Source organism: Brachyistius frenatus, unplaced genomic scaffold (assembly GCF_029030835.1).
Source record: "Brachyistius frenatus isolate BFR_SWC_R1_liver_20210118 unplaced genomic scaffold, ASM2903083v1 Contig_22, whole genome shotgun sequence".
In the NCBI taxonomy this organism is placed as follows: Eukaryota; Metazoa; Chordata; class Actinopteri; family Embiotocidae; genus Brachyistius; species Brachyistius frenatus.
Genome location: NW_027210621.1, coordinates 2,488,982 through 2,516,480, shown reverse-complemented (window position 1 = coordinate 2,516,480; position 27,499 = coordinate 2,488,982). Strand labels below are relative to the sequence as shown.

Here is a 27,499-nt window from a genome sequence, read left to right as displayed (position 1 = left end):
TTCTGAAAATAGCCACCCACAATTGCAGAGTCATCAGTCCTATTTGTACAAAATAACCTGAGTGATACGGTCGATATGTAGCAGACATCAAAACATAGTGTAGAGCGCAGGTGGCTGAGGAGAGAAAGCTGTTTATGAGGCATTTGTTGTTTGGATACAGTATGTGTTTGTGTGTGTAAGTAAGTGTGCACAAGTGAGTGAGTGGGTGAGTGAGTGAGACCCTACTCCTCATGCCCTACTGTACTGAAAGCTTTTATTGTTCTTTCTGAATGGTGTTCTACACACAAGACATGGCACTGGATAAATAATGTACCCCGATGTAACTGTATGAGACAGCAGACGGCAGCAGTACATGAAGTACCAGTCTACCTCTCCCATACTGTGTCTATTCACTTGCTCCACCACCCAACACCCCCAGCCCTGCACACACAAACACACATACACAAAATATACAAAACACACAACTCGCCGAATGGATGGCGCATGTTGTCACATGATGAGTCATAAATCAGCAAACCGGTTCTGTAGTCTGTCACTGTCTGCCTCAGACTTTTTATTTATATATTTTTATGCATTTGATATTTCCAAATTATTATACACAGCATCTATCTGCTGTACATTTATACTGATCCACACACCTTATTTATAGCCGTTATTGTTATGCAGAATAGAAAGCTTGAATCACCCTGTGTGAACCTTATTAGTTATCAGCCAGGCCCATTTAAGCCTCCAACTACTTGTAAGATTCAGGAAATATTTCCTACCCAAGTGCTTACATAGTGACGCCCGACATCAGTACAACTTTAATACATCTATATGACTTAGTGATCATATAACCTTAACATTTTTTATGAAATTGTCAATTAAGCCTCAGCAAGTTCCAGTCACCTTTGTTATGTAGTGGTGTTGGTGAACGGACCCAAATGCAAACACACAGCAGGTGACTTGAAAACAGGTAGTTTTATTTTCCAATAGAGCAGGGGTAAAATAAACAGAATGTGCAAAAACACAGGACTGTCCCCGCTCCACAACGGGCAGCGTGGGTTCGGGCAGAACCGCAGCGGCAGCAGGCAGGTGGTCTCTAAAGACTGACGGTGAGCAGGGGGGGCTGGATACATGGTGATCTCCATGGACTGACCCAGGACCGCGGGTCGGATCGACTGTGTGGCTTCCCGTGGACCGACACAGGATTGCCAAGACATGTCAACTGATGATCTCCAAGGAATGACAGCATAATTTAGCATATCTGTTCATTTAGGGTTTTGCTGAACTCTTTCAGCATGTTGAATTTTACAAGCTGCGAGTATAAAAATAAATATAGTGTTAACGTGTTAGTTCATAGCCCACCATTGCTTAATGTGTGCTCTCTTTCTTATATTTTTTAGAGAGTTAAATATTTTACCCGAATTAAATTAGGATCTCTGCTGTTTGTCATTAAACTGTTTTGGCACAAAGCCCTGTTGACCAGCTAAGTCTCACTGGAATTTGACCAGATTTTAAATCCTAACATGACACCAGTACCGTACTATGGGATTATGCAGACGTGACTGAATGACAGTCTGTGGGATCAGCGCTTGTTATCTCATTTGCTCGACATATTCACAAGCAGGCTCGAGAGACAGTCAGAGGACAAGGACTCCAAAAGAAAAATAAGTCACAATTTTGCCATTTCCCATCACATATTAAATCTCAGTTGAATCAACACTTTGCGTGATTAGTTGTCATTAGTTTTTCTGTTTTAACCATTAAATATCATTCATATCATATATATAGATTTGGACTTTATCGTTCATAAATGTTAAAATACAATTATAGAATAAAAATGTTTCAATCTTAAATATTATTGTTTTTAAATTAAAAAAAAAAAAAAATTAAAATTAAAATGCAAGATCGTGTAAAGAATATCACGGTGGGTGACATGGACAAAATTAAATATCCCATTATATTTGAACAAATACCTTGATATCAATACTGCAGCGATGGTTGTTAGTGCTTTTCCCAAATATCTACACAAGGAGATTTTTGATAAATAATCATCAGTAATGTGGATATTATGACTGGGTGGGTAAAAGCAAACAATAGAACAGTCGGTTAAGTTCAGAAAATGACATCTCTTTACTGGATATTAGCCTTTAAACCAGGAAACACTTCCGTCATATCATGATTTTACCTTATCCAAAATCTAAGACAATATCTATTCTCATATTATGATATGATAAAATATGGACATATTACTCAGCCCTTCAGAATACCAATTTATGATTTGATACATAGAGCAGATAAGACACAGTCATACAGTGCATCCGGAAAGTATTCACAGCGCTTTACTTTTTCTCCATTTTATGTTACAGCCTTATTCCAAAATTGATTAAATTCATTTTTTTCCACAAAATTCTACACACAATACCCCATAATGACAATGTAAAAAACTTTTTTTTGAAATTTCTGCAAATCTATTAAAAAAAAAAAAAAAAAAAAAAAAAAAAAAATCACATGTACATAAGTATTCACAGCCTTTGCCATGACACTCAAAATTGAGCTCAGGTGCATCATGTTTCCACTGATCATCCTTGATATATTTCTACAACTTGATTTGAGTCCACCTGGTAAATTCAGTTGATTGGACATGATTTGGAAAGACACACACCGTCTATATAAGATCCCACAGTGGACAGTGCATGTCAGAGCACAAACCAAGCCATGAAGTCCAAGGAATTGTCTGTAGACCTCTGAGACAGGATTGTATCGAAGCACAGATCTGGGAGGGGTACAGAAAAATGTCTGCAGCATTGAAGGTCCCAATGAGCACAGTGGCCTCCATCATCCTTAAATGGAAGAAGTTTGGAACCACCAGGACTCTTCCTAGAGTCGGCCACCTGGCCAAACTGAGCGATCGGGGGAGAAGGGCCTTAGTCAGGGAGGTGACCAAGAACCAGATGGTCACTCTGACAGAGCTCCAACGTTGCTCTGTGAAGAGAGGAGAACCTTCCAGAAGGACAACCATCTCTGCAGCACTCCACCAAGCAGGCCTGTATGGTAGAGTGGCCAGACAGAAGCTACTCCTCAGTAAAAGGCACATGACAGCCCACCTGGAGTTTACCAAAAGGCACCTGAAGGACTCTCAGACCATGAGAAACTAAATTCTCTGGTTGGTGAAACAGAGATTGAACTCTTTGGCCTGAATGCCAAGCGTCATGTCTGGAGGAAACCAAGCACCGCTCATCACCTGGCCAACACCATCTCTACGGTGAAGCATGGTGGTGGCAGCATCATGCTGTGGGGATGTTTTTCAGCAGCAGGAACTGGGAGACTAGTCAGGATGGAGGGAAAGATGAATGCAGCAATGTACAGAGACATCCTTGATGAAAACCTGCTCCAGAGCGCTCTGGACCTCAGACTGGGGCGAAGGTTCATCTTCTAACAGGACAACGACCCGAAGCACACAGCCAAGATAACAAAGGAGTGGCTTCGGGACAACTCTGTGAATGTCTTTGAGAGGCCCAGCCAGAGCCCAGACTTGAACCCGATTGAACATCTCTGGAGAGATCTGAAAATGGCTGTGCACCGACGCTCCCCATCCAACCTGATGGAGCTTGAGAGGTCCTGCAAAGAAGAACGGGAGAAACTGCCCAAGAATAGGTGTGCTAAGCTTGTAGCATCATACTCAAAAAGACTTGAGGCTGTAATTGCTGCCAAAAGTGCTTCAACAAAGTATTGAGCAAAGGCTGTGAATACTTATGTACGTATTACATTTCCGTTCTTTATTTTTAATAGATTTGCAAAAATTTTAAACACACTTTTTTGACGTTATCATTATGGGGTATTGTGTGTAGAATTTTGAGGGGGAAAAAATGAATTTAATCCATTTTGGAATAAGGCTGTAGCATAACAAAATGTGGAAAAAGTGAAGCGCTGTGAATACTTTCCGGATGCACTGTATATAAACCTTTGATCTAATTTTTAACCTGACGTTACCCTGTATATAAATTGCCTTTTTGTCCCTCCTGGCTGCCGTAGTTTGACTTGAACTCTAAAATGTGCCAATGGGAGGAGGTTTGTATCCATTCAGTTACAATGAGCTTTGTTCACTTTGTTCTTTGATTGGTTCACATTGATCGGACCAAATGGCTCTGTGACCCATCTAACATAAAATGTGTTTGGAGGCCTGGTGTGTGACAAAGTACAACACTGAGCCTAAATTAGGTTTCCCACCAGCAGCCAATTTTACGCTTGGAAATGACTTGCTGTAAATATTTTTGAGGGCCAGGACCCAGCAGACCGATCTATCCTGAGAGGCATTCGTTTTTTTTTTTCCTTTGGTCTGTAATGACCTACACGTTGCCTCATACCAGACCTGATCAAAGTGACATTGTGCTAAGCTGGTTTTGTAGCAGCCACTTTGCCAAAACTGTACTTGGAAATAAAGCAGCTCAGGAGAGCATTACATTGATGTAGATGGCTGCAAGCAGTGGGATCTATTTCACTGAGCCCATCTGGTCTATTTGAAAGTGTTGCTGAGTATAGGAGAGGCGGTCAGGCGGTAGAAGAGAGTGGGTGATGGATGGCGTGATGGGTGCACGGGGAGGGGAGAAGATGAGAGTGCAGATTTTGGGGGGAAAAAGGAGCTCTCTTCCGGCAGAGTTGATTCTTAGTCTTGGCTGTGACACACTGCTCTGCCTGTTTTCATACCCAGCGCTCGGCTCTGGCTCCTAACCAGCTTCAACCAACCAATGCCTCTGTACCCCACAACCCACCCATCCTTCTGCTCCCTTTTCTTATTCCTTCTCTCTGACATTTTGGCTCACCCTTCTCTTCCCCATCTTCATCTCTCTGACTCTCATTCACTCTGTCCTTCCTTTGGCTCTCTGTTTTTCAATTTTTCTTACCTTCACTCTCTCTTTCTCCACCCCAGTTGGGCTTTTTCTCCAGCCTTCCGGTAGTACACAGAGGTGTGGGATCGGACAGGGCCTCCAGGTTTCCATAGTGATACTTTGTGTCCTGATGTCATTAGTATTGATGATGTGCAGCTCGGCCAAGCTGTCCTGGCACACGGGCTGTTTGCTGTTTACCCCAAACTTAAGCCATTCACTGCGAGACTTATGTGCATCTGTGCATGTGTGACATAATTCTGTCAGTCTAAATATTACTGTTTTACATTCAGATGACAATATTGATTGTCTGATGTAAAAGCTCTTAGTGTAAAGCAGCATGCTCAGGTTCCAGGAGCTGGGAGAGGCTTCGCACAGTGGAAATGACTGTTTCACGCAGAAACACCCCCTCTGTCTGCATGCTCACTGTATGATTAGTGAAGCGTATCTGTCGAGCACAACTCCCAGCCCGACTCCCTGTCTCGCTGCTCATTCCTCTGGCTGTTTCACTGGCTCGTCTGTCTGAGGAGATGGACGTCCTCTTAGCGCCACTCCCCACACAAAAAGCACAAGTGTGTTTATCGGCGTGCTTGTACGCCCATGTGTACGACCTCATGCATCTGTGGTGAATACACAAATGGCAGGGCTGCTCCCACATCTCCACCTCTCTCAGCTTGTTCAGCTCAGAGCTCTCCTACAGGCCCTCAGCTAGCAGGTTGCAGCCACTGTGTTGCCAGAGTAATTTGTTCTGCTCGGTTTCTGAGGCCAGGGGTGGACAAAATATGGATCCCATAAACACATGCTGTCACATCACTTGCAGGCAAAGCTCGTTGACGGTGCTGCACCCAGGACGCAGGAACAGACCTAACACATCTACATAAATATGTAAACTCCTCTTTGCAGATGGAATGCAGAAAAACACACTTCATGCATTGATTGAAATGTGAACTGAGCCTTGTGTACACACACACACACACACACACACACACACACACACACACACACACACACACACACACACACACACACACACACACACACACACACACACACACACACACACACACACACACACACTCTGAGGACTTTCCATTAAATTATAACCAATATCAGAGGGCAGACACCCTCAGCGGATATTTGTTTATCACACCAGTGTTATGTACAGTATGTAATATGATATATATATATATATATGTATAAGAAGGAATCGTTTTATAAGCCATTTTTTGTTGTTGTTATGCTTTACCATTTACTTTATTTTTCTTGCTGTGTGTAATATCGAGTTAGTTAGTTAACAGTGGAAACAGACTGGAAATGACACCTGTCAGAACATTTACATTGACAGAAACTTGTTCAATACATATTGACAGACTTAAAAAAGTGCGAACCTACTCTTTAAATCTGCAAAGTAACCTCAAGTTCTGTGATAATAAAGTTAATTGGTCAAATGAGCAAGATCCTACCTCTGTACATATCTGTCGAAACTGTCTGATAACCAGTTGTAAGGGATCATTGCCAAATGTTTATAGAGGTTATATGTTTCAATGGCATACAATACATTATGTTTTTCTATTCTTGCCTTGTAATATTAGTATTTGCCTTAAAATTCCACCATTGTTTAATCTCTACTTTCCATTGCCTTTACTTTGACTCATTAATTCTCCTGAGTACACTCAAAACAACGCAGGCCTTACTCTTAAATCTGATGTTATTCTAATCCTAACAAAGACAGGAACCAAACTCATGCAGCTGCAATTGTGTGCATGTGTGTGAAAAATACTAAAACTTTAATCTATGACTGACCACAGGCGCACAATCTTTGAACTGTGTTGATGGTACTTCCCAGATCTAAGCATGTAATATTTACTTTTGCCAGGTGGTGGTGCTCTAAGATTATCTCCTTTAATGCTTGCTCATGGCACGCTCTAGTTGATTTCTATATCAGTGTGTGTAAAGTAGATAGATAGATAGATAGATAGATAGATAGATAGATAGATAGATAGATAGATAGATAGATAGATAGATAGATAGATAGATAGATAGATAGATAGATAGATAGATAGATAGATAGATAGATAGATAGATAGATAGATAGACAGACAGACAGACAGACAGACAGACATTTTACTTTATTCTCTGCATATAATACATAGTAAAGATTTTAGAAGATTTATTTTGTTATTTCATTATCTAAGTCTCATTTCACATCACCAGAAGAAAGTGTTTTTGACAGGCAGCCAGGACGATAAACAGACAGATGGGCAGACCACTTTTGCCAGCAAGTGTCCTCACACCCTGCTACATCAGAAATGGCGAATCCCCGAGGCTAGTTTGCAACAAAGATCCTCTCATACCAGATCAATAAATTGAGTAATACAAATTAAGCCCTGTTCAAATGAGAAACTGGCTAGTTGAGCTTATTGACATGTTTCTATTAAAGTGGCAAGTGGCAAGAATTTATTATCTCAGTGGTAGGGGCTGATCCTAGCTCATCTTTACGTGTGTGTGTGTGTGTGTGTGTGTGTGTGTGTGTGTGTGTGTGTGTGTGTGTGTGTGTGTGTGTGTGTGTGTGTGTGTGTGTGTGTGTGTGTGCGTGCGTGTGCATGTGGGTGGGTCTGTGGGTTTGTGTGTTACTTGATAGAAAAGTGTGGATGGACAGCTTGCCACCCTGTGGGCACCACAACTACAGTCTATCTGTGATCCACGCTGGCAGCTGCTCTGCCAAATGGGATTTTCCTGGAGATTACAGCCTCTAAGTGTGACACGCTTGCATGTGTTTGTCTTTGTTGTTGACGGAGTGCATGTGTGGACTATTGTAATAAAGTAATGTGTGATTCTTTTGTGTGTGTGTGTGTGTGTGTGTGTGTGTGTGTGTGTGTGTGTGTGTGTGTGTGTGTGTGTGTGTGTGTGTGTGTGTGTGTGTGTGTGTGTGTGTGTGGAGGCTCTTGAGCCGAGGTGCACCGAGAACATGTTGTGTTGTCACATGGGGCTGGTTGAAACATGACTGAATGGCTGCAGGGAACTCTCCCTGGCAAGCTGTACCGAGAAAGGGGAGGGAAGGCGTTCAGATGTGGGGTCAGACTTTTTCCACACTGCAGTTCTTATTAGCAACATTAACTCAAGTTGAATAAACACTGGCTGTCCAATCGGATGGTTACATACACATGGCTGCTACATGACAGGGTGTGTCAGCTGTTTAACGCTTACGTTTCTTTGTGATTACAAAAACATACAGTGTGCTGTTGCAATTTTCTCCATGTGAGCACAGATACCAGGGCAACAGATGATTCCCTGATAGCTGAAGTCAATTAATTGGTTGACAGAATATTAATTGGCATTTAATTTGATTGTTTTATCACAAAATGGCAATCATTGTATCTTCTTAAATGTGTGCATTGTTTAGCTTGTAGCTTTTGTTTGTTTTATATCACTATATCTTTCGTTTTTGTACTGTTAGCAAGCAATACAAAATTAGTTGACTGATTAGGGAATTAATCTGCAGATTGATTGACAATGACAATAATAATTAGTACATACACTGAATAGTTAATTTGTATATGAAACGGGGCCAGCTGCACTAGATGCAATGTCTTTTTCACTCTGACTTGTTTGAAATCTGAGCTGTATTTGAGAAGTTCACATGAATTCAGTTTTTCTGCCGGATTTCCCCCTTAGCCTTCTATTAGAGTCATTTTCTGTTTGCCTCAGCGTCTGCTCTGCGCGGAGCTGTCCACGGTCCTGAACATAAGCTGTGCATGGATCCCTGGTCAAGTATGGGGAGGTGGCTTTGTAGTCACTCACTAACCTGCTTAACCTACTTTCCACTGGCTGTTCGTCTGTCCACAGAGGAAAGTGCTGTAGGATAAATATAGCATACTTACGACACATGCAGTGTCCATCCAAGCTTTCCGAACAGCACAAACAGTACTTTGCTTTGCTGTGCTCCTGTATCCTCCCCCTTAATGCGCCGCTGATCACTTCACTAATGAAATCCAGCCTCACTCCGAACATGAACTCCCCATGTTCGTCCCATTAACCCAACTGGTAGAAAATGTGTAGGGATGTGCTTGAACCTTTATGGAGATGAATATGACCAAAATAATGACATTTTAAGATCTTAATTGTCCAATTACGTGGACAGCTGTTGTGTTGCATTGCAATGCCAGTTCAATTGCAGTTTCCTAGCAACCAGAGGTACAATTCAATGATTTTCTGTTAAGTGGCATCATTTCCTCTCAGCAAGACTAGACTGTATGTTCACAAAACAGATCAAAATCCACAATGTGTATATGTTTCTGTACCTTTAGGCCAGTGTGTATGTTGCTTTATTGCTCATGAAATTACAATACAACAGACAAAATAACAAATGTGTGTGTTTTATGATATGGCAGCCACTTATGTGCATCCCTATGTTTCACATCTGTGTATCCTCGAGGTGTACAAATGAAATCGCTGCACTGCTGCAAACAAAATTGTTTCAGTTGATTAATTTTCATCCAAAATGCTCCGTCCTGAGCTAATCATTGTACATGCATTCTTTTCAATTAATTTATTATCAAGGGAGGCTGAGAGCGGGTGTGTGTGTGTGTGTGGGGGGGGGGGGGGGGGGGAGGGGGTTGGGGGAGGGGAAAGGAGAGTCCAGGGGAAACAGAAAATCCAATCCTGCTGGTCCAAAGTCTCAGAGCAATGGAGCATTAGTCTCATCCTGATGTAATTGGAATGACACCAAGAGTAAAGCCCGCTGATTTAGGGACAGCCTCTAGGCTTGATTTAATGCCCTCTACCAAAACTATACATCCATCTTTTTATCTTTCTCTCCTTCCCTCTTCCAGGCCCTGCGCTCTCCTCTGTATCCCTCCCCCACCGTGTCTTGCACTCCATTCATTCACCAGCTACTGCCATGCATCTCCATCTGTACTCCATTAACAGAGCAGTACCAGCATTTTATAATATTTAAAGCCAGAAGGTTATGCACTCCCAGTACAGTGTGTATTTTACAGCATTTTACTCACTCCTTATGGCTTTTACATGCTTGAACAGCTGTGTTTTAACTACACAGAGATAATGTTTTAATGCTGAATAAATATCTCCAGAGAAAAGTACAAAGAAAGGGCAGACTGAGAAGGTGTATCCCGGCCAGGGTGCTGCTTCCCCAGGGTTTGCTGCTGCTCAGCCCCCTGACAGATGGACTGCCAGGGCAATCCTATTACTCCCATGTTTTTAGCTGCTCTTAATGCCAGGGTGGGTTGGCTAATGGAAGGCAATGAATGTTTGGATGGAGAAATTCATGCTATTGAACGATTATCATCCTGATTTGTTTGATAACATAGAGGGAATCTAGAAAACAGTGAACAGCCAGTGAACATTATATGACCATGACAACATCGTCAGCTGGTGTGTTCTGATACAGCTTTTCTCACTGAGGGATGTCATCAAATCAGCTCATCTTCTAAGTAGGCTTTACTATGGATTTCAAACAGAAGCTTCACCTGTGTACAGGAAAGACGAAGAAACTGGCCTTTTAAATTGTGTTTTTATATTTTCTTATGGCCTTTAAACCCCTGAATTGTATAATACTTTTTACATACAAAGCATCCTAAATTCTGGTCTAATTATTGAATTTTGGTCACAACAAGACTTTATGTTTATAAAACCCCTGTGCTCTTAAGAGAAAATATTCCACCATTTCATTACACTTTATGTCCTTCCCACATGAAGTTGGTTGCCATGACAATATAATTCAAGGTGGTATAGATATGTCCACTGTCATAGATTTTGCATTATGCTGTTAAGTGCATGGCATTTTTCATTTGACTTATCTGCCTGTATTAAACCATTGAGGCTAATCCTGTAAATCATTTAGCAATTATGGCAATATTGGATTTTAGCCACACTTGCAGGGAGGATAGTCATGTTGATCACTGTTGGTCAGTCAGTCCATCACTTTGTCTCGACTCAAATATCTCAACTGTTAAATGAATTGCCAAGAAAAATTGCAATGACCCCCCAGAGAATGAAGCCTATTTCATTTTATAGCAACTATTGGATTGCTATAAAAACATTTTGCACAATATTCATGGTGTCCAGGGGATCAATCTCCCTGACTTTGGTAATATCCTGACTTTTAGTCTCGTGCCACCAGCACAATAAAGATTTGACACATCCTATGAAATATCTCAAAATCTACTAAATGGATTGGGATGATTTCTTTCGTCATGAGTAAACCTGCTACAATAATTACATAATCACCTAATAAAACTTATTTCAGCCCGCCATAATCATTTTGCATCATTTCAGAATCGTTTCCATTATTCTGTGTAAAAAAAAAGCTGAATGAATCCAACAGAAATGTCATATTTCCATCATCAAGTCTTCTTCCACCATTTCACGTTTGACTTGCGTCGTCTTGTTGCAACCAAGCAGAAACCAACCGTGACGTCACCCAATTGGTTTCTCAATTTGAAGTGTTGAGTTTGCCATTTTGCCCGTCGCCATATTGTTTTTTCAGAGCCACCAGTGACCATAATTGGATGAGCTGGGAAGGTTGCAAGAGGTGGATCTGATTCAATCTGACTGGGAATCTGACGACACTTCACACGGCCACCTATTTCATGAGAAAAGTGCAATGGCAGTCTAAGGAGCCAGAGGCTTTCTGCCTCTAATGGCCCTCAATGGTATTTCACTTTGAGGCACTTTCGCATTGGGTTCACTTTTCAGACCTGAAAGATACGTCCACTTTTATATCCAGTCTTTTTTTATGCCCCCTTCTTCTGTTATGGTTTAATGGCTCAAGAGTGGAGCGTTAACACCACCAACTGCTAGCATTGAGGCACTCAACTACTGTTCGATCGACTGCATTTCGCTGAACATCTATTGACATTAACATCATGGATTTGGTTGCAAATCCAAACACCACAGCCAGTAAATGGCTCATCTTCTTCTATGATTAGACAATCATGGCATAAAATGAATAAAAAAAAGTAAATTAAATCATTATTCACTGTTTATTTGTATGACCATTAATCATCAACTAATATTTCATAATCGTGACATGATGGTGGTGTTTCCTCATGGCTCTATTTATCTAATTACTTTTCCTCTTGTGAAACCATGAGGTTGATGTCTCAACAACGACTAAATGGTTTACCATTAAATTTGGCACAGACGTTCATGGTCCCTCAAGAATTCCTTGAAAGAACTTCAATGATCCCTCATTTTTTCTTCTCAACCCAATGAGAAAAAGTTTAGGTTACTCAATACTTTTGTTTTTGAACCCAAATCCTGAAAACTAACAACATCCCCATCGCCCTGTGCTGTACTTTGACTGCTATTGATTCACAAATGTTGACACACAAAAACAAAATTTTTAATATGGTAAAAATACATTAATATCTTCATCAATATGTGGACATGTTAGTGGCAAAGTACTGCCTTACAGAGCAGCTAGCATAACTGTACACTTACTTTTGTTATAAGATTTTTTTCATCTTTGTGATGATGCACTGTCGTGCACATCATTCACTGGATAAGCCAACAACAGACATTCATCTCCTCTTATTTCATCGATAAACAACACAGATGGTGACTTCATCACAATATACTGTGCATTGATATTGCAGGTTGAAATTACATTCTTTCTATATATATATTTTCTATATCCCCACCCCCGACCAAACACACAAAGACACAATAAAAATATATATTTTTACATGAAATTACCACATTGCAGTGTAGATGTCTTTGGGCAATGTTATACCTATATTTGATACAATCTCATACATAAATTTTCCCGAACCTTTTTTATGTCATTCGTGGTTTTCCATTGTTTGTTGTTCCTTTATTTATACGTATTTATCTCTAAATATGATTAACAACCTGGGCCTTAATTCGATTTTAGATTTATATACCATAACCTAATATTAGTTGGATTAACTAGATTAAAACAGTCAATATCGTAGCCTATTTAAACCTGACATTATCCAGTGATCAATACACTATTGACTGTAGTCTTGAGATATGAGGTAATTGCAGTGAAGGTATAGAAGTACAATCATGCTGCACAGCTGCTGTTCACTCAAATATCTATACTCTATAAATGTGTGTACGTGTGGGTGCATGTATGTGTTGCTCGGTATGCAGACAGCGTCTTGGCTGCCTGTAGCCCCACACTGGCATCCCCAGGTCAAGCAATTACCACACATCAAGGAAAGCAATTGGGCATGACTAAAATATCATTGCCATGTGATTGTGTCCCTATGTATGGTGCTGCTCAAGCCTAATTTAACCCACTTTGTCCATACCATCGAGGAGAATTGAGGACATGCTCTCCAATTCTGGTGGCCTCCCGAGCATTTCCTGCAAGTCTGACACGTAGCAGCTGGGCTGTAGATGCGCTGTCACTGGTCTCTTACCCAGTGGAGTGGGAGATGGGATGTAATGAGCGAGAGAAGTGAGGAAGCACAGGAGAACAAGAAGCTGGAGGTTCTCGAGGAGCAGGGCAGCGTTCAATGAGCCATGGGATGCAAAAACCTTGAGGCCTTTTAAGTAAAGTACATGTGTATATCGACCTGTGATCACTTATTAAGTCACATAAGGTCACATTTTGAAGACTAAGAAGGGGAAGTGGGACAGTGAAAATGAAATGGGTAAGGGCTTCTGTACAGGGAAGAGAATGGGAGGGAGATGGTGGCTCTGAGCAGCATTCTCTCATTCCTTCATTGTACAGTCAAATTTCTCTGTTCTTTTAACTGCCACTCCTGCCCTTCATCTGTCTGTTTCTGTGTCATAATTCCCCCCCCCCCTCACCCCCCCAACAAAAGAGAGAGAGAGAGAGAGAGAGAGAGAGAGAGAGAGAGAGAGAGAGAGAGAGAGAGAGAGAGAGAGAGAGAGAGAGAGAGAGAGAGTCAGACAAAACCGAACCCCTCATCCATACGGCTTCATGCTACTAAACCCATTGTTTCACTGATTCCATTTCAATTTCATTCGCTCTGCTCAGCTGTAACTTAGCCATACTCTTTGCGGAAGAGGAACGCTCTGTTTCTTTTGTCTCCGTAGATCCTGTTTAAATATTGATAGAGATGGGAAGCACCGCTGACCACTCAGTTAGATCTAAGAGGGTCAAGGATGGCAGCATTTCTCTGCAGATTTCATTAGAGGAGCAAAGGACCGCAAATATGGAAACATGTGAATCACGGGCCCTCGCTGACGCTCCAGCAGCCTTCATTATCCCCCTGCATGGATAATGCCCCGTAATGTATTCCGATAGAGATGGAGGTTGGAGAGTGATGGGGTGTAAAATAGGCATGTGTAGGAAGGCCCTGTTTTTTTTTTTACTATGAGCAGGGCCACCTCCCTCACAGCCAGATCCCCATTAGTCGAGAAGCAGAGGATTGGTTGTGCAAATGGTCCTGTGGATTAGAGAGCTAATGCATTTAGGAGAGGGGGCTCCACAATCTCTTTATTGCTGCTGCTGCTATGTGTGTTGAGACTCGTATAGGGAAGATACCCAGTCCCTTTGTGGAACCAGGGAGATTTAGGGTAAAGTGAGTAGATAAGGGCAGAGATGCACTGCACACTGATGCAGCGCACACACACACACTCATCAAAGATTATGGTTTGACCAGAGGAAGGCTGGTTGAGTGTGGTGTTATTAAACCCAGCATGGAAATGAGATCTTTCCTGAAAGAGAGGCAGACGGTAGCTTTACTAATCTAATTAATCAGCGTCTGTTTTTTTTTTCATTTTCATCTTCTTTCTGGCCCTCTTTGCTCTCAGTCTCCTTCACCAATCTCTCCCTATGCCACTCTGGCGCTCTCATTTGTGTCCATTCCTGCCCTCATTTCTTACAATCTCAATTTGACAACCTCTGTCTAGTGTTTAGACAGAAATATGCGATGTCATGTGCTTCTTATAACATATAAAGCCTCTGTTGTTTTCTCCTGGCATGAAGAGCTGCTGGTAGATGCAGAGAAGACGGCATAGAAAGTATAGGCTCACTGCTCAATCTGCTGTTACAATGTATAGATGCCTCTGCAGAAAGATGGAGGGATGGTGATGCAGAATCTGCCCAGTTTAGAAGGCAACCTGCTACCAGGCCATAAGGCAGCTCTAGGCTTTACACGCACGAACCTGGTTGGTGATCACCAGGCAGAGAGTGAACAGATTTTGGAGTTCTTCTCTGGTGGTGGTGGTTCGACTGAGCGTCACATTTGCTGCTTTTTTTTTTTTTTTTTTTTAAAGAGCCAGCAAGAGGCAGCAGGGAGGGGCCCTCCTCTGCTGAAGCGCAGCAGCAGCGGCACAGTGGGTAGCCACAGTACAGCTCTGCACTACAGTCCGGTACAGTGAGTCAGCTGAGCGGCTGGGATCACAGGCGCCGGTCCGCTCCCGATGGTTGAATGAATGAATGAATGACGGAGAGAGCGAGAGAGAGCTTGGGCATCCTGCAGGATCTAGAGACAGAAAGACGAAGGTGCAACTCTGGAGAGTCTGACATGGAAATGCTGAGGTGATCGGAGCAAGCTTGTTGACGCATAATCCCGCCCGCCCCGCTGGCACTGGGAGGGGGAAAATCTAGCCTGCCTAAACTCAAATCCTCCAAAAGAGATTTACGGAGTGCGCTGCTGCTGCGGGTCACGAAGACGTAACATTTATTTTATTTTTGACCATTTCTACTGTTTATTGTGGTGATTATTTAAATTTTTTTGGGGGGAGATACATGCCTCGATTATTTAGCCTGAAGCAGAGGACCTAATGCGCTATAATAATTAGGCGATTAAATCCACTGTTGGAATCGGCACTGTCACTGCGTCGCGGACGGTGGGTTGTTGGATACGTCTCGAGGTGTGGACAGGAACTTGCCCGAGCATCCTCGTCATCACAGGTATTTGATCGTGATTGTGTTGATTACACCGGAGATCTGGAGCCATGACAGGCCCCCCGCTGGTCCCACGGCCCGCCTGCTGACGGTACCGGGGCAGGATGGGAGCAGGTCTGCCGCTTTCAAGATCCCGAACCAGCCGATTTATCAATGGAGGAGGAGAGTGACACCCGGAAAATCAACAACAGCTTCCTTCGCGACCACAACTATGCAACCGAAGGTATTTAACCCGGCGATGTTGGGGTGGAAAAAAAGAGTAATTTCAAGCTGTTTGACGGGTTTAGTAAATAACCTGAGGCTGTAGCCAGAGGGATGCTAATATCACAGCAAAAAGAAGTCACTATTGGGTAAATATCATAGCTGATGTTCCTATAAATAGCTTGGGCGATGATAAAAAATAATTTAAGGCTCTAAAATGATGCTATTTGCTCACCATAAAGTGCATAATGGTCATTTAAAGCACATTTAGACATACTAAAAGCTATTAAGGAAATAGGTCTGATAATATGTCGTGAAGATACAGCTGGTAGGTTATTATGTGGTGTCAATGACTGGACGTGATGAGGTGGCTTCCGGTCATACCTGCTATTTTAGAATGACCAACCCGATCAGGGGAATCAGGGCTTTAATCTGTTTGGACTGCAGGCCAACAGGGGAATAAAGCCTCTTGCACTTCTGTTGCAGTATGTGTAGGGAACATGTGATGTAATTAATGTGATACAATTTTTTTTCCTTTTTTTTTTTTCATTCTGTGTTCACTTGTTGAAGGAAAGAGACAGGGACAGGGAAGGTGCCCTAATTCTTGGAGACAGCACAATGAAATATGGATCTCCTCTCTCTTGCACACACACACACACACACACACACACACACACACACACACACACACACACACACACACACACACACACACACACACACACACACACACACACACACACACACACACACACACACACATTTTTACTGTACATGCTCATAACCGAGCACTGAACAATGGCTGGTTTCTGCAGCTCTAAATGCTGCATGTGTTTCCTCCTAACTGACCACACATCAGCCTCTTGATTATCAACCTATTGACCGTTTGATGCTTAATAATTCCCTTATGTTCCACCAATTAGCTCCACCTGTCCTCTGCGAGCTCCTTAGATCACAGATAAAGCATTGATTTTCAGGTAAAAATGATCGTTTATGTCATCACCACCTCAGCCCCCATTCACTAATTATGTAGTTTTCTTATATGGATATTAACTGTTGCACTAATATCAGTGAGATCATAAAATATTTAGGGGCTGATGGCTTTTTATTGCAGCATCTGGAACTAAACACACTCAGGCTGCTTGTATACAGACTAAACATGCCATAATGCCATCATGCAATTGTGAATGGCAATGTATTGCTTCTAAATGTTTAAACGCACATTATCTAATATTAAAACAGATTTCAACCAACTTCAATGTGCATTAGTTGACATTTACCATCTAGTCATTGATTATTCTGTCCTTAACAAATAATCATTATTATTATGCAGACATTTGGGATAAATAGCTACTGTTTGTTCACTTCATGGTTCAGTTTAAAGCACGGTTTTATTTTCACACTGTATAAATAGCCTCTGCAGTACTGGGAAAGCTTTTAATTCTTTCACTCCAAACACATTGTTACCACCCACTTACCTTCAGGTTTAACAAAAGACAAAATCACACAAAAAGAAAGAGTGACAAATTTGATTTGAAATATGAAGGATCTTCACATAATGCAATGATAACATAGTATGTGAATGATGAGTGGGATACTAGACTAGAATAGAGGTTGTTGGAGGGGTGGCAGGGTGGGTGAGCCACCACAGCTTCTTCCATTTGCCATGAGCTCAGGTTACAGATGCCACTGCAGGCTGGAGGAGAGACAAAGTCAAGGCTCAGAGGGCAGAAGTCTCCTTCTTACATGATTTTCTGCTGCGTTCCATGTTTTTTTTTCCTCCATTGAAATGCAAGAGAGCAGCATCATTTGCTCAGCTCCAACACATAGATGATTCCCTGTCACTGACAAACACACAGTCTCTGGTTCACAGCGAGAGAAAAGTGCAGTGGGGGTGGGAGTGGGTGTGATGGATATCTTTGTTTGATGTGTTCGCCAAGATGAAAAACAGGAGGGAATCTTCTTCGCGCTGCCTCTCCTCTCACTGTCTCACTCTTTCACGGTGTCATTCATCAGATCCGGAGAAAGTGGGGGAGAGTTCCACAGATTGTAAAATGTGTCTCTGTAAAGCAAAGGACTGTCTCGTCTGAGGCCCATCTGTGCTTTTCAAACGACTACTTTTGTTATATTTTATTGCTTTAATTTATGACTGGTCACACTTCATATATCATGAAAAAGAGTGTGTGTCTGCCTGTGTGTGTGTGTGTGCGTGCGTGTATGTGCGCGTGTGGGCGCGCGTATGTGTGTGTGTGTGTGTGTGTGTGTGTGTGTGTGTGTGTGTGTGTGTGTGTGTGTGTGTGTGTGTGTGTGTGTGTGTGTCCTTTCACTCTGTCACTCCTTGTCTAAGTGCTATGAAGTCAGTCTGCAGCCAAAGATCATACACAGGCTGGTGTTGGGGTCCATCGCCGGTGCCCATAAATTCACTAAAGTGCACATGTTCCACCATGCCCAGTCCATTCAGACCACACACACACACACATTCACACACATTCACCATTCACGCACACACAGCTCCTTGATGCGCGGCGGCGAGCTGGTAGGGATTTCCCTTCAGGACCTGCTTGCCCACAACAGCAGGACACTTTAATGATGTCACATTTTAATGATGTCACTGATGCTGGCCTTTGCCTCGCACCAATCCCACACCACAGTGGGTATGTGGACGGTTACATCGCCACATGTGCACACACTGATGTGAGCAACACTGGTGCTGGTCATCCATACAGTCAGGAGTGAAATTTTCAAGCTTCCACAGCCTCAAAGTTTCCAGAGACATCATTATTATCTAGATGGAAGAAAATTACATTACAGACTGATTTGCATTCAGCAGCCGCCTGCAGATGACACATTACTAATGGTGGTAGCATGGCTGATTTGTTTCTCGCTGTAGCTGTGTATAAGTGTGAGTGGACTGTTATTCTCCTACAGCGCTGGTCTCAGTTCATCTCCACCTTGGATGTTTCTATAATGGATGAAATTGTCAAATAGCACCACACTGGGTTTTAAAATGTAAATAGCTTTCTTGCTGTGAGGCAGGACCTAGCACCTAACGCCTGCCGTATTGATTTCTGGTCCTTGACAATTTAGTCACCGGAACAATGACCTAAAGATCTATTGGCAGGACATGTAATCCCTTCCTCCTTCTCTCCCCTACCCCCCTCTTCTTCACCTTCCATCTCTCTGCTCTCCTGTAGTACAACTGTCTGATGCGAGTACAAGCTTGTGTGTGATGTGACCTCTCTAAACCCCTCTGAATACTGATGCAGTCCCGTAACAGAGAGCTCCCGGCCTTTATTGCCGCCGCTTGATGAGCGCAGAGACGAGCCCGGTCGCCTGTGCCAAGGCAAACGGCCTGGGGCCACACTTTAGGACCCCGGCATAAAAAAGACTTAGCCCACCGTACCCTCAGGTCCCATCCATTATTCACTATGAAACACTCAAAACGCTGAGCCCCGCCTCACCATATAGTGCAAGAAAGATTGTGTGTGTGTGTGTGTGTGTGTCAGGTGGGGGCGGGGGGTTCTTAATGGCAAGCTGTGAAGTTGGGGCGAGTCACACTCCTTGTTCAGCAGCTGCTTTCATCCCCTGATTAGCTTCTTATTAAGTCTGCAGCTCCATGAAAATTTAATGAGAATTTATAAAAGAATACCCGTGGTGTTGCTACTGTAGGGTGATTACAAAAAAATATCCTATTTCTCCACTGATATGGCTCCCTGGTCAGTAGATGAGTTAAAGCAGTGATGGATGTACTGTATGTGAGTCATTTGGTGCGCTGCTATAGCCTGAAGGCTAAGCAGGGTTTGACCTTTGTGGACTTTATAATGGGATACATTTGTAAATTTTGATAGCTAATTCCTGCGTCCTGTCGAGGAAGCAGCGTCACTCGAAATCCTTCATTATTTTGCTGTTAAGGTCACTATAAATACAAGATTTTTCAGTTTATACAGCCACCATCTAATCTTTGATACGCTGCAGCCTTGAAAACGGGAAGATGAAAGGGATTGCACCAAAGCAACGCGGACAGACAGACTGACAGACAGGCAGATAGAGAGTGTCAGCTTTTGTTTTGGTGGTGGATTATAATTCTATGCGTACCGCTCTCCCACCATCCCCCTCAATTTCTAAGAGAATACCAAATAACAAGCATTTGAAATGACTCGTTTGGTATTTCGCTTAGTGGTTGGAGGAGTTGAACATTGATTTCACTCTTTTCACCACCTCACTTCATTTCTTTGTGCTTCGTCCTGTCCTGTGTTGTGTCTGTAGTCAGATCTGTGCCACGGCGATGTGTTAATGAAGTGTGAGAAGTGAGGCAGTAACACGTCTCGCCCATTTCACCTTCAACTCCCTGGAGTGTGGGGATACAGAAAAATCACACACACACAAAGATACATGCAAAAGAAAGAGAGTGCACACACATACGCAATACGCACACACCGTGTCTCGGTCTCAAGGGGCTGATCCTGGAGAAACCAGGTTAATTAGCTTGTTCACTCCAGATCTTACAAAGAGTCATGCTCTTCAGATGAAGAGAGCTACATTGTGCTCTGTTGCTTTGTGTGCAGCTAATAAAGCCTAATAAACCCTTAATCATATGGCTGGGTACCAGACCAGGAAGGTTTATTCAAAATTTTGATTGATCTCCATTGTTGCTGGTGTGAATTGAAGTCGTTATCAGCTGCTTATTCAGCACAGAAATTCTCTTTATGTGAAGAATTTATAATACTTGTATGTGTGTGTTCTTGTTCCTGGAAGAAAAGAGATGCAGACTGATACATTTTGTTGATTATTGTAGAATAACAAGGAAGATTGGCAGGTAAAAGAGAACGGTCTTGAATTATCCACCGGCCTGATCCTTTGACGCAGGCAGGTCAGCACAAGTGCTGTAATCCTTTGCTCTCCACGTCGAAACGCTAACAGAGCAATTGAACGACAGCATGTTGGTCACGTCCCTCCCACTACCTGGAATTACTGCACACCACTTATGCAACTAGCTTTCCATGCCCGTGCACCAGTTTTGGGTCTGTGTGTCTTACACAACCCTTCCCTGCCACCGGATCAGGCCTCAGTTTGTGTTTTTTTGTTTTCACCCCTGACAGGATTATGTGGTGTCTCGGGGTTAGCCAAGGTACTCCTGTTTTGGTGATTGCTTGTGTCTGAACCGACGAGTCTCGCTGTACAGTTTTTTATTGAGATATTTACAGCAACAAACGTCCCTCCCCAGACCTTTTCACTCTCTATCATTGCTTTTAGTGGCCCTCTCTGCTATGCGTGCTCTGTTATGCTCTGGCGTCTATAAATACATTCAATATTCTCACTCCCTTTCTGGTGTTACTGTGTTTGTGGCTCCACGTACACGGTTTTCATTCCAGAATCAATACATATCTATGTTTCCATCCAATTGATTGGACGCCCAATTCTATATTGCATGCTGAAGGGGGTTGTTGAGGATCAGATTAGTGAAAAGAAACAGATAAAAAGCTGTGCTGTGCCTGCTTTAATTCAGGCGTACAAACACACAGGCCAACAGGCTGGTCTGTGTTATTACTGGTGATGGATGTGTGTTATCTCAAGCATCCCTATGATAAATCAAGAAGTGCTGACCTGTCTTTGTCAGACCTGGCTGGCCATGGGATTTATGGGCTTCATCTGGTTATGGTCTGGTGATGAAGCCGTGTGTGTGTGTGTGTGTGTGTGTGTGTGTGTGTGTGTGTGTGTGTGTGTGTGTGTGTGTGTGTGTGTGTGTGTGTGTGCGTGTGTGTGTGTGTGTGTGTGTGTGTGCGTGTGAGAGTGTGAGTGTGTGAGAGAGAAAGAAAGGGAGAGAGACGGAGAGTGTGTGTGTGAGAGAGAGAGACAGATGGAGAGTGTGTGTGTGTGTGTGTGTGTGTGTAAGTACATATCTGATCAGTCGAATCTCTGGCCTGCCTCTAATTCATGTCCATCTTGACCCTGCTGATGATCACGTAGTAAAAACTAAATCTAATGCAGATGGAAATCATTCAGGAGACCCCGCCCACCTCTGCTGCTAATCAACGTGTTTCACTAAAATGAAATTTCACTTGAATAAAATGTTGCCATTTAACCATGATTCCATCAGTGGCTGAGGTTGAATAGATTGTCTTGTCTGGTTTGAATTAATTTGCATGAGGAAAAACTCATTTAGGAAAGCATTCCATCACGTTACCGTGAGTCTCTGCTTCACTGCGTCTGCCTGGCTCATCATTCTGAGAGATGATTGAAGGATGTATCCGTGTGCAAACTTGTTCAATGGCATCCATCAATTACTGTTACTCCTCGGTGAGCTAATGTGTTGATGATGAAGGAAGGAGAGAGAGTGGGGGACAAAAAAAAAGAGTATGAAGGACAAAAAGAGAGAAAACCGCTTTGATTCAAGAATGTGGACTGCTAAGCCGATTCCACCCGATTCACACCAGCGGCTTTGGCCTGATAGTGTTGGGAAAGACACTATTGTGTGTGTAGATGACGGTGTGTTGGGGGTTGCACTGCACATCTCTGTGCATGAACGAGGTCTATAAACACTGAAAGTGTTTTTTGCATGTGTGTGCACTTGCAAGAATGCATGCGACAACAATATTGCATGTCAGAGGGATTCTCCCAGGCTGGAATTAGGTCAGACTTTGTCTTCTCTTTCTAGGGTTATTAGTTTCTTCATTTAAATATGATTAGTGGCAGCACCCAGCTCGTTTCCTTAACAACACATGGTCGTAAGAGTCCCTCTAGTCTCATCTGTGAATGTGACTTTCTCTCCTACAATTAACACAAGGGGAGGAAACACACACACACACACACACACACACACACACACACACACACACACACACACACACACACACACACACACACACACACACACACACACACACACACACACACACACACACACACACACACACACATATATATACAAAGACATGACGCTTAGTCATTTCCACCATGCACAACAGCTTTATATGGGGTGATGAGCGCATCCACAGGGAGTCTTTTGTCTGAAGTTGTGTGCTGCATTGAACTGCGCTCACTCCCTCAGATGCAGTAGCAGGTTTTCACTCGATTGCAGCACTCTCTCTGTCTGCTGAATTACAGCTAGCATCAGCAACTAAGTCTGAGAGCTATTGGCACACACACACACACACTCACTCACACATATACTCTGACTGCCGCTAGAGATGGAAATGGTCTCCATAGCAACATTCCCCTCTCCTGTTCAGAGCTCCGCCAGTAGCAGGTCCACAGAGGGCGTGGGGGGGTACAAAACAACAAGCTCTCTCTTTTTCTCTCCCTCTCTGTCTAATATTATTGTAACTGTTAAACAGAGGGCTAGCCTCTCCTGTTCTGTGCATGTGTGCGTGTGCGTGTGTGTGCGTGCGTGCGTGTGTGTGTGTGTGTGTGTGTGTGTGTGTGTGTGTGTGTGTGTGTGTGTGTGTGTGTGTGTGTGTGTGTGTGTGTGTTTGTTAGACACACATTATGCTATGGCTTTTTAGCCCGGGGCTGTATAATAATTACAGTCACCATTAGCCTCTCCTAAATCCAGGCAGATGTATGTCTTTGAGGAGGAGAGGAGAAGCTACCTTAAGGGTAGGTGTCTGTTATTTGTTTTCTGGTGAAACTGTAGCTATGCAGAGCCACTCAGAAATGATAAAGATTTGCAATGAATCAGTTACATCTTAGTGTGTTTTCTTATTATGCTGTTGTTCTACACAGATTGAATTTACAGTTGTAGAAAAGTATGCCACACAGGCACAGAGATATCGGCTGTGAAAAGCAAATGGTTGAAAAGCTTTATGAATGTGGTTTGTGATGGAGCAGGAGAGTCACTGAGCAGCATGGGGTCTCAGCCAGGAGTAGAGAGATGAATGACATTATTAGTGTGGCGGCAGCCCCTTTAAAAAAAGGAGTGCAATCAAGTGACACAGATTGTGTCACTTTAGTGAGATGAGAGGCTGAATTATCATGCAGTTGACTCATCCAGTGGTTTCTCCGAACCCATATTTCAACAAACTGTGCCGAAGAGTCCTCTGTGGGTTCCCTTCCCTTCTCCCGATGTGTTTTCTAGAAGTCACTCTACTAGATCTCGCTGAAAGGTCTTCCTTTTTTTGCCTGTCTGATACTTTGACAGGTTTGTTCTCGTCTGCACTGACATTTTCCCTCCCTCTCTGCTCTGCTCCCTGTGTTGCAGCTGACATTATCTCAACGGTGGAGTTTAACTCATCGGGGGAGCTGTTGGCCACTGGGGATAAAGGAGGCAGAGTGGTTGTCTTCCAGAGGGAGCAGGAGGTAAGAAATGCCAACAATGCAACACTTAAATATGCCGCCCTTCTGCTCTAAAGGATTTAGCAGCCTTGAAACATTCAAAGTGGGTTGTTTTGTTTGAGATAACCAGCAAGCTAATGGGCGTATTTGAGGAGGACTGGTATCTGGGAATTTAGAGTTTGTAAAAGCACAAGCATCTGTTAGATTATAAGGTAAACTAAAGCTACATGGACAGACATCACTGACTCAGATTATAACAAAGAAATATGTGCAAATGGTGCAAATTGTTGTGCGAATGTAGAGCAGCAGAGCAGCCATATCAATACAACATCTGAGAATTGAACGTTCAGCATAAATGTACGACACATTAAAGCTGACGTGCTGCTAACATGGCTTTAGTTAGTCTAGCAGCTCTGTGAGGTTGTACTGAGACACAGCAGCGATGTTAGCCAAATGATAAGGTTCACAGTGACAACGTCATGGTGTTCAGCAAGTATGTTCACTAATGATATTCCCATCAGCCTCAGTGATCATGTATCTGATCATAAACCAGTATTAGAGACATTAAAGTTTTGACCTAATGATAGCACATGAACAAAAGAGCTAAAGAGCAGAGGGCCATGTCGTTATGTTTTATTTAGCTACTAGATTTTTCATTTATACTCTTTCTAAAATGTTATGACATTTTCTTAAGTTACCTATATTGCAGGATACATTTGTGTAATTTTTTGCATCAAGTAGGTCAATGTCTCACTTTCTTTTCTCCTTCTTTGGCAGAGTAAGAGCCAGCCCCAACGTCGAGGGGAGTACAATGTTTACAGCACATTCCAGAGCCACGAGCCCGAGTTTGACTACCTGAAGAGTTTGGAGATTGAGGAGAAGATCAACAAGATCAAATGGCTTCCTCAGCAGAACGCAGCGTACTTCCTGCTTTCCACCAACGGTCAGTCAGTTAGCTGAGGTGGTGTAAAAGAAACACCTGGCGAAAAGATCCCATACTTCATTATCGGAGTGTGTTTACATGTGGTATAGTCAATGAAAGTATCAGCTGAAGGTTTGATTAATTCCTGTCTTTGCAGAACGGTCAGATATACAGTTGATGTAAAAGGAAGTGTCATTAATATAACGTGAAAATATCTTTTTGATCATTTGCTGTTTTGCTCTGCTGAACAAGTGCCACCAGCAGAAGAGTTTCAGATTAAGGACTTCATGCATGGCTGCCACAGCAGGAGCACACACACACACACGCACACACACGCGCACACACACACGCACACTCACGCACGCGCGCATGCACGCACGCACGCACACACGCATGCACACACGCACGCGCGCACACATATATCAAAGCATGTGCTACCACACAACACACATGCACGGCAGCTCGAACTGACACACACACACATCAGCAGACAGACGTGTTGCAGATTGCGGGCTTCATGCATGGCTGCTACAGAAGTGCTAGCGGTGGCTGCAGCAGATGGTGGAGGGTCCTGTGGCGATGGCCTCGATGCTCTGACACCAATATTCACAGCGGAAATTAAAAGAGAAAAAAAAAAAATCAACAACCTGACTGTGGCTGCTATCCACCTCGGTAGACCGAGGAGATGAGATGTAACTGGTGTTTATGTGATGCAGAATTGAAAAGCGCCCAAATGGCTTTTTCTGGGCAACGTGTACGGCAGCGGGGAAATGTAGTCAACTTGTAGATTGATATCAGTGACATCAGAATTTACACAGGAGCCGCCATTCATCATCCGTGCTGGCTCCTGCCCAGCTACATGCCAGATTGGCTACCCAACCCCCCACATCCATCTTCTGTCTGAGATTCACTGTGGTGAGCCATGATCTAACTATATTTTGTGTTTGTGTGTGTGTGTGTGTGTGTGTGTGTGTGTGTGTGTGTGTGTGTGTGTGTGTGTGTGTGTGTGTGTGTGTGTGTGTGTGTGTGTGTGTGTATGTATATGTATATCACAGACAAGACAGTAAAGCTGTGGAAGATCAGTGAAAGGGACAAGCGTCCGGAGGGCTACAACCTGAAGGATGAGGATGGACGGATCAGAGACCCGTCAACCATCACATCGCTACGGGTAAGAGGTCACAAAAAACTATCAAGCCTTACATCACCCAAAATGTCACATACATTCTGCAAAATGGTGTTATGATGACTGGTGTGTTAACATTTCACTGTTTGGCTCCTGGGAAAATTAAAGGACAACAAAAAAGTCTGTTTCCAAAATATCATCCTATTTACTATACAGCACTACATTTTCCTTTTGCCTTTTTAATAGAGCGTCCAAACTGTTTGTATAAAATTCATGCACAAAAATATCCACAAAGGAATAAAAAGGTTTTAACTAACAATCCCACAATGTGACACATCACATTTTATGGATTTGAAAATGACAGGGCAGCATCTGTCAGTGATGATGGAAATTTTAATTCCGATCACTGTAGAATAAACTGCTGACTATTGTCTGCTGTAGGGGGGACTGAGTGAATAAACGAGGCTGTGAAGTCAAACACAACTCAGATTAATCACGAATGGAAATGGAAATAAAATATTTAAAGTCAGGATGTATCGGATCTCTCCATGCCTATTTTATCTTTGAGTTGAACTCAGTTTCTGCCACAAAAGACAGAAGATAATGTACAATATGATATATTATAAAGGTTAAACATGGCCTCTTGCTGTCACTTTTCTTTCCTACTAAATAGGAGGGAATGATTTTGGAGCGATTAAATATTCCTGTCAGTAGTAAGAGGATAATGTGTATTTTATGTTGTTATACATATTCATGTTGCAATAGCATTTTTCTTGTCACATTTTACAGACCTCCAGCCAAGGGTCTTTGTTGCATGTCATACACCCCTCATCTTTATTGTATGCTTTCTGCTTCTTTGCCATCAGCTATCCAATAAATGTGAAAATGCCAAAGAAATTACACCTTCAGTGTGTAACACTGGCTTTTCTGTTTAAAATTTGTCTGAAGCCTGAGCCAAGATAATGGCAGGACTGGTAGAGTGCCCCTTTATAGGTCACTCTTTCAGTTTAGATACATTGATTGAAGGCTGTAGAGGCTAAAGTTTTGAATGAACCAGTATTTCTGGAAAGGCGTGCACACTGGCTACTCGAGAGTCTAAATAAGAAGAGTCCAGATAAGCTGATTAAATCAAAATTTAGCATTCATCCTTTATTCTATGATAGCCTTTAATCCTGCATAAACTTCTTAGCATCACACGCTGTATGTCAGTATCTGTCACAGTTATTTTTTTTCATTTTAAT

The 27,499-nt window shown here is 42.8% G+C and overlaps 1 protein-coding gene across 3 annotated transcripts in view; it reads left to right on the top strand.

Moving 5' to 3' along the window:
- ppp2r2ba (protein phosphatase 2, regulatory subunit B, beta a) overlaps positions 1–27,499 on the top strand; it is a 43,797-nt gene that overhangs the window by 7,290 nt on the left and 9,008 nt on the right. Inside the window, exons 1-4 of one of the 3 annotated variants that reach the window (XM_069696888.1) lie at positions 15,191–15,964; positions 24,140–24,237; positions 24,991–25,156; positions 26,191–26,303. In XM_069696888.1, coding sequence (XP_069552989.1) covers positions 15,895–15,964; positions 24,140–24,237; positions 24,991–25,156; positions 26,191–26,303 — 447 coding nt within the window. In that variant the 5' untranslated portion in view covers positions 15,191–15,894. Of the gene's footprint in view, positions 1–15,190; positions 15,965–23,454; positions 23,539–24,139; positions 24,238–24,990; positions 25,157–26,190; positions 26,304–27,499 lie in introns of those variants that run through there. The other 2 variants (XM_069696889.1, XM_069696887.1) reach the window with 2 other exon arrangements.